We start from the raw sequence: 8,567 nt of genomic DNA on the forward strand, positions 1-8,567 counted from the left end.
AATAATAGTAAACAATAATAAAAAATAAAGATTGGAGAACACATATTCATTAATAGTTTTAACTAAGAGTATGACTTCTGATTTGCTGCTTATAGTAAGCAAGGCGTCTGCTATAATAGTTATGTTGAGGTGTTGGGTCATGCAGAAAAAGGCAGTAAAATGTGCTTTATATTTACTAATAAGTAGCCAGTATGCTAGTAATATGTATACTGATAAGCAACTAGTTAATAGTGAATAGTGTTCACTAAACTAAAGTTTTACTTTAAAGACTTTTATATTTGAAGTTTTTAAAACTCTTATACATTATTCACCAGCCTCAATTAACCTACAAATCTTAGCCTACAAACTTTCATTTTTAAACGCACAGCCTATTTAATAAAGATAATGTAAGCATCTAAATATAAAGCAGCCTGTACATTTTACAGAGATTGGTTTATTTCAAATATCTGCATTTCTGCAGCTGTTCTACACTCATTGGACAGCAGGTGTCGCTGTATACTCTGAACAGTCCATTACTTTCATTCGCTTCTAGGCTTAAAATCCATTTCACAGTTTATTATACAAAAAATAATCGTTTATCTATTGTCATAGTGCAAGCCAGGCGAACAGATCATCTTACGTTTAGGAAAAAATAATGCAAAAAAAAAAAAAAAAAAAAGCCCATGCATGTTTGCCTAGACACTCCCATTACGGAAGAGGGCGGAGATTAAAACCTACACACTTAAGCTTCGACTTGTCCGGTTCTGGGCAGTCTCTCCAGAAGGAAACACTCCTTTACGATGAATTTCCCGGGATATGGTGCACCGGCTGCGGGCGGGGTAGGATTTATCAGTGTTTTGTTCACTAATATGAATTCATACGCTGTACAATTTTACTCTGAACGTCTGGTAAAGCCTGATTTCAAACAATCTTGTTTCTATTCTAATCTCAATTCTAACATAGTGTGACCAGAAACGTGTTTAATATTGTTTAAATTGCCACGGGGTGAATTCTGTTAGGCGATGGCTATGAGGAAAGTGTTAATATGTTGTATGGCATTTAAAATTGTGCTGAAGGGTTGGTAGAATAAATATGGCGTTTAATTGTTGCTGGTCTGCTCACCTCTGGTTTACTGACTAAACACACTTGGTTTTAATCCGCAGATTAGTACAGTAACCCTTGACCAGAACTGGGTGTGCCAGAGACACGCATATAGATCAGTGGGTTTCATCCCAGTCCTGACCCTCAGCACTGCGCATTTTAGTTTCTCTTCTCTGACACACTCAGGCCAGCTCTCTCTTGATGGAGCTTGTGATCCGCATTTATTGTGTTAAATAAGAAAGACGTAGAAAATGTTAAGTGCTGTGTGCCCTAGGATCGTCGTCCTTCCTAACTTCAAAATAAAAGTGCCAGCTGAAGTAATAACTGGTTGGTGTTTAACTGGTTAACTCACGAGGAAATCACAAAGTAGCAAATGTTCACTGAATAATGTGGTTTAAAATGTTAGTTTCTTAGTCAAGTTAAAGTATAAGGGCATGAGATCTAGTATCCTGCTCAAGAACACGTGTAGTGATATTTCATTGATTGCTTCATCAAGTGTTTTGCAAGGATTTTCAAGCACTTGTGCAAAACCACATTTTACACATTTCCTGTTCACACGGTCCACTGTCCGTTACAGTTCTGCTTTATTGATTATGAAGAAGTACAATATGAAAATGTTCTTGCTGGAAGGTTTAATTTTATCATGTGCTTTCGAAATAAATAATGAAAGTGAAAGTGACATGAAATACAGCCAAGTATGGTGACCCATACTCTGCATTTGTGCTCTGCATTTAGCCAACCAAAGTGCACACACACACACACACACACACACACACACACACTGTGAACACACACCCGGAGCAGTTAGTTAATAACAATTAAAATGTAAAGAAAAGTTATGTAGACACATACTGAACCTGGAATAAGTGTGCTGTACTGTATTCTTTGCAGTATTATTTGCATGATGTAAACTAAAAGCTTGTCTTCAGTCTTAAAAGGATCGTTCACCCAAAATGAAAATTCTGTCATCATTTACTCACCCTTGAGATGTTCCAAAAGTTTCTTTCTTCTTTTGAACACAAAAGAAGATTTTTTTTTAAAGAAATGTTGGTAACCAGTTGCTGGTGCTTTTCTCCACACTTTAAACTGAGTTCAGTCAAGTTCAGTCATCAGCAGCGTAAATCCTCCAAAGTTTTTCATATTTGTATTGTTTTTTTAAATGCATGTACATTTATAACACTATTCTTTGTATCATATCACCTTTGCATCAAAAAAAAAAAAAAAAAAAAAAAAAAAAAAAAAACAACAACAGTTAACGCTAATGTGAGGGTGTTTCTAATGCAGCGTCTATGGGAGGAATGGTAAATTTGACACGCGTTTATTTTTAGTATGCATTTTTAATTCTTTATATATTTTTTGAAAGTCACGAAAACACTATCGTGGAGTTTTTCTTTCGCTATTTGAGCAATTGGGAATGTAAAAAATACATTTGTTGTACTCTCCTATTCACTGCTCTTCAAGTTAACCCAACTGCGACGACTTCCACTTTTGAGAAAACCAGAAATGTGAAAAAGGTCCATTACAACAATGCAATAAACATTAATAATATAAAATGTAGCACAAAACACACTACCGTAAACTGATTAAAAAATGAAAACATTAAAAAAAAAAAAAAAAACAACACAAAACAATCATACATGTAATGTAATGTTTGTCAACTTAAATTATGCAGTAATTCATTGTAACTTGCTAAAAAAAATAATTTTGACAGTGTTTTACAGTCAAATTACATAATGTGATGTTAAACCATTTACAGATTTTCACCGTGTATGGTAAGGTAATTTAAAATCAAACAGTTTTTACTACTTTTACTTTTGATTTTTAAATACTTTTACTGTACCAGTTTTTGTGTGTGTGTGTGTGTGTGTGTAAAAAACAGTACAGTATAGTGTTCTCCTAGGTATACAATTTAAACTTATAGCAGAAATATGCATTTCAGTTTTACAGTACAGTATTTTTTTTTTTTTTTTAATGGAAAAATCACACACATATCGAATATTGATGAATCCTCTTGCATTTCGGCATGTCCAAAACAAACAAATAAACTTCTCTCTAATAGGAATGTGCCTCTCACTATTACCACCATTTACAATGGCACTAAAATCACCTTCTTTCCGCTTCTTCTGTAGTATCCAGGAGGATTCCCTGGACAACAGCAGGACCCTCTGTATGGATACTTCACTGCAGTCGCTGGTCAAGTAAGAGGGTTTCATTTCTTCAAAAGTTACTGCATAGAAATTCTGCTGAGGTTGCATAGAATACACATCAGTCTTTCTCATAGAAAGTTTAAATTCATTCTACATGCTGCTACTTGTTTCATTCTGTTACACAATCATGAAAGCATTTTTCTCTTATGTGAATATTATAGAGTTATTGATGTAATAAATGTGGGTATATGTTTTTGTTTAGGATGGTCAGATATCTGCAGAGGAACTTCAGACTTGTTTGACTCAGGCCAACTTCTCTGGTGGCTACAGGCGTAAGAATGTTTATCTTAATTTAATAGCGATGCAGAATGTGCAGAATTTCCCATAATCGTGAACTGAAAGTATTTGCAGATTTATAACTGTGCAGTTTTGTAACAATCATTCTTTGTCTTGCAGCTTTCAACATTGAGACATGTAGACTGATGATCAGCATGCTTGATGTATCCTTCTCGCTCACACTGAAGACATTTCGGACATACTGAATCGTTTCAGACCTATTACAGTGGGGCTCGAAAGTTTGGGCACCCCTTGCAGAATCTGTGAAAAAGTGAATAATTTTCAAAAAATAAGAGAGATCATACTAAATGCATGTTATTTTTTATTTAGTACTGTCCTGAGTAAGATATTGTACATAAAAGATGTTTACATTTAGTCCACAAGACAAAAAAATTGCTGAAATTATTAAAAGAACCCCATTCAAAAGTTTGGGAACCCTTGGTTCTTAATACTGTGTGTGGTTACCTGATGATCCACGACTGTCTTTCTTTTTTTTGATGGTTGTGCATGAGTCCTTTGTTTGTTCTGAACTGTTTTCTTCAGAAAAATCTTTAAGGTCCTGCAGATTCTTCAGTTTTCCAGCATCTTTGCATATTTGAACCCTTTCCAGCAGTGACTGTATGATTTTGAGATGCATCTTTTCACACTGAGGACAACAGAGACACTCAAACACAACTATTAAAAAAGGTTCAAACATTCACTGACGCTCCAGATGAATGTTTGCATTAAGAGCTGGGGGGTGAAATCATGGATCATCCAGGTAACCACACACAGTATTAAGAACCAAGGGTTCCAAAACTTTTGAATGGGGTTCTTTTAATAATTTCAGCAATTTTTTTGTTTTGTGGACCAAATGTAAACATCTTTTATGTACAATATCTTACTCAGGACAGTATTAAATAAAAAATAACATGCATTTAGTATGATCTCTCTTATTTTTTGAAAATTATTCACATTTTCACAGATTCTGCAAGGGGTTCCCAAACTTTCGAGCCCCACTGTATGATTTTCAACACTGAATGTATTAGACTTGACTACATTGCCAACCCTGTTTTTTTTCCATAACTTCGCTGTTCATCAGAGAGACATGTCTTGCTCGATGGGCTTCAATGAGTTTAAGGAGTTGTGGGCGGTGCTCAGCGGCTGGAAGCAGCACTTCATGAGCATTGACAGGGACATGAGTGGCACAGTCGACCCACAGGAAATGAGCCAGGCTGTTTCCTCTATGGGTAAAACTTCAGAATCAATATCTGTTTAGTGTCAGATTTTTTTTTTATGAGAGATTAGTTTGGGAACCAATACGCACCACTAACTAACTATTAACTATGACTTTTCCTATGCTAGCAATATACATGATAATAAGCATCTTGGTCATAGTGAGAATTTTTAGAGAGCTATTGAAAAAGCAGTGACAATGCAGCCAAGACTTCCTGAGAAATGAAACGCTCCTCTTCCAGTACTTATTCTGTTCTGAATGACAATATGGAAAATCTATGGTAATGGTATATTAAAGACTTTAGTTAATGAGTAATAGCTAAGGTTATGATGTCGAAATACTTCAGGCCAATTGTTTGCACAACTGCTAGATCCAAGGTCTTTCTTTAGCAGTGCTGTGGATGAATAAAAAGACAATGGAATTATTTTTGAAGATCACGGTGTATCGTGTTTGCAGGGTACAGGCTGAGTCCTCAGGCCATGAACTGCATAATTAAGCGTTACAGCTCTAATGGGAAGATCTCGTTTGATGATTATGTCGCTTGCTGTGTCAAACTGAGGAGCTTGACTGGTAAGTGTGAAAAAATCTTAATGTTTTTTTTTGTCTTAAATTCTGATTGTAAAAGGGGCTTTGCATTAAGTCAGCTATTAGGTTGAATTATGCCTGTTCCACACTGTGTTTAACAGAAAAAAAGAAGTTATTTCTAGGTTACTGCTCTGAATATTTTCTTAAATAATGACAATTATTTAGGCTCTTGGGAGGGGGTAATTGAGAACTACTATAAACTTTATACTCATGAAATCGTGTGTACATGAATAATAGGACAACCCCTAAATAGAGCCTCTTTCTTTCTTTCTTTCTTTCTTTCTTTCTTTCTTTCTTTCTTTCTTTCTTTCTTTCTCTTCAGGCCTGTCAATGCATGTGATTTTTATTTTCAAAGTTTAGGTCGGGGTTATTCAAATCTTACCCTCAAGGGCCAGTGCACTGCAGAGTTTAGCTCCAACCCTGATCAAACACACCTGAGCACGCTAATCAGTGTCTTCAGGATCATTAGAAAATCACAGGTAGGTGAGTTTGATCAGGGTTGGAGCTAAACTCTGCAGTGCACTGGCCCTCGAGGGTAAGATTTGAATAACCCTGGTTTAGGTGTTCCAGATTGTCCTAATGATAATTTGACTTTAACCAGCATCATTTAAATTAATTGATTGATTAATTAAATTGACTAAACTGATAAAGAGAAAAATATTAATGTTTTTACTGTAAAACTGTCTCATGATCAGATGTGTTCAGAAAGAGGGACCAGGCACAACAGGGAGTGGCAACATTTCAATATGATGATGTAAGTCTTCAAAACATTACATGATATTTTTTGTTTCTTTTTCTTTTTTTCCCCCCAAAATAATTTCAGTACAATGCAACCTGTAAATCAACATGTGATAATTCAAATAAAACAAAAGACAAAATAATTATTTTTCAATAATCATCAGAATGATTACAGAATGATGACAAAAACTAATAGTGGACCTCAGTTACAGTAGTAACTTGCTGAATGGGGGACCACAAAAAGAGTATCTGATGTGATATTATAATCATGGTGAAGTTGTATACTAACAATATGCTGTTGGTAGGAATAAAACATTGCAAGACTCAAATTAATACATTACTCATCAGCTCCACATTGCTTATGTTGTGCTCTCAGGCCACTAAAACCATGTCTCAAAATCAGCTAATTGAAGGTGTACAAAATGGATTGTAGGTTTGCTGATGGATTTTGAGGGACAAAACATTTCACAAAAAGCATGTGGTCAATGTATGCTTTGGAAAAAAAGAGTCACACAGTCCATAGAGCATAAAGCATAGACACTGCTGTTGTACACAGAGTGAAACAAAGAAGTGCACTCATTATTGAGAAATGTGCATAACCAATACAAAAAAAAAAGTAATTTGTTGAAGATCAAATAGGGAAGATTCACGATCACATGATTAAAAACATATTGTTCATCCAGATATTAAGTTGAATTTATGGTTTTCAAATGTATTTATAATGCAAGCCTCTAATATGTGAATTTATACAGTATATACATTTATAGTGTTGTATTTCAATTCATACATTACTCACTTAGCTCCAGTTAATTGTTTATGTGATCCTTAATTAGTCGTGTGCTGTAAGACACAAATTGCAGCAGAATTGTTTGTTTATTAATATATTTATTAAATTAATTTTATTTATTGAACATTGGTGTATTTTGTCCTATTGCAGTTGCCATTGTTTTATTCTATACATTCTAAAAATTGAATTACTTTGAATTATCTGCCATTAGGTCATGTAGATGTGTAAAATGATTGCTTTTAAAGATCTTACTGGTATAGATAATTTCTTTCTTGTATCTCTCTTCACAGTTCATCCAGTGCACTATGAGCATCTGAGGTTCATGCAGAGATCCACAAATAATAAAAAAAAATGCATACTTCAGTTTTAATTTTTATAACTTGCATTTTTAAACAATTTACTTATGTGCTTTTTCATGTCATATTTTGAAAATATTGTAGTACGTATACAACATAAAAAATACATTCATGCACCATTATTCATATGACCAAGTTAGCAATGCATCTATACCAATGATAATTACAGTCTATTCACTCAAATGTAACCTGTACCCTATATCAAGTTTCTCCATCAAAGCAGCTATACAGAAATTTATGATATTAATGTTTATAATATCCTAATGCCTTGCAGTCACATTTAGCAGATTAGATCAGCAATATATTACAGTATAGCACAGGGGAGACGAACATCGGTCCTGGAAAGCCGCAGTCCTGCAGAGTTTTGCTTCAATGCTAATCAAACACACCTGAACAAGCTAATCAAGGACTGAAGGGTTAATAGAAAGCTACAGGCAGGTGAGTTTTGAATAGGGTTGGAGCTGAACTCTGCAGGGCTGCAGCTCTCCAGGAACGGAGTTCAAAACCTCTGGTATAGCACTATAACTAGCATCCCACCTCTAGAATCACGTCAGTGCATTTGTATACCCCCATTGCATGTTTTAAATATGCATGGTCAGAAATGAATGCTTTATCAATGTGAGAAGAGCTAAACTTCAAAACCATGTGTGAATGCTGCTAACTGGAAGTAAAATGTTATATTATGTATCACCAAAGAATTCATGACACTTGTGTCTGCTCTGCTTTTTGACTCTGTGCATTGGCTGTTTAAAATGTTTGTGAGATCTATTTGAGTATATTTTCATTACACTCAATTAATGATTTTTAAATAACACACCAATTAAGACATTACCTCTTTGACTTAATAAATGACAACAGAACACTTATCTTCCAGTAATTACATCTTGTGTGACAAGTTCTTTACACAGACTTAATGTGTACACACATATGAATGTGTGAGGTTTGTTCTGAGATGTGGTAAATGTATACATGTTGTTGAAGTCTGTTTGAAATCATCATTATGGTTATTAGTGTGGGCGTTTAGTTCACTTTAGGTTCACTTGTCCTTTGACTTTGGTTGAATTAATTTTCTTTCAGCAATTGATGAAAGTGCATATAATCGCTGTTGTCTACAGGATTTCATGCTCCTAATATACCTTTTACTATATACAGATTTTTGGAAACACTGACTGACAGCTGTATTTTAACACACAAGTTCTCTAATTAGCATTAAAGGCTTTAAAAACAGCAACTGTCAGTTTTTTAAACTTTTATTATCCATATCTTCTTATAACCCCGTTATTGAAAAACCTGCTCATGATCATGTTATTTGGCATATTTCT

The 8,567-nt window shown here is 34.6% G+C and overlaps 1 protein-coding gene across 1 annotated transcript; it reads left to right on the forward strand.

The window, feature by feature from the left end:
* The first annotated feature begins 676 nt into the window (after positions 1–676).
* Positions 677–8,122, forward strand: LOC109105271 (sorcin-like). Its single transcript, XM_042755722.1, has 8 exons — positions 677–818; positions 3,210–3,278; positions 3,490–3,559; positions 3,684–3,727; positions 4,645–4,792; positions 5,236–5,349; positions 6,060–6,118; positions 7,180–8,122. Exons 1-8 carry the CDS (start codon positions 780–782, stop codon positions 7,204–7,206), a joined length of 570 nt encoding a protein of 189 aa, XP_042611656.1. The 5' UTR covers positions 677–779; the 3' UTR covers positions 7,207–8,122.
* Positions 8,123–8,567: the final 445 nt, after the last annotated feature.

Source organism: Cyprinus carpio, unplaced genomic scaffold (genome assembly GCF_018340385.1).
Source record: "Cyprinus carpio isolate SPL01 unplaced genomic scaffold, ASM1834038v1 S000006746, whole genome shotgun sequence".
Lineage (NCBI taxonomy): Eukaryota > Metazoa > Chordata > Actinopteri > Cypriniformes > Cyprinidae > Cyprinus > Cyprinus carpio.

Bases quoted from the DNA above. Each gene is read 5' to 3' on its own strand.
- LOC109105271 (XM_042755722.1), top strand. From the start codon at position 780: ATGAATTTCCCGGGATATGGTGCACCGGCTGCGGGCGGG. The intron at 3,560-3,683 runs GTAAGAATGTTT...TTTGTCTTGCAG, and splicing joins CTTCTCTGGTGGCTACAGGC to CTTTCAACATTGAGACATGT. The intron at 5,350-6,059 runs GTAAGTGTGAAA...TCTCATGATCAG, and splicing joins CAAACTGAGGAGCTTGACTG to ATGTGTTCAGAAAGAGGGAC.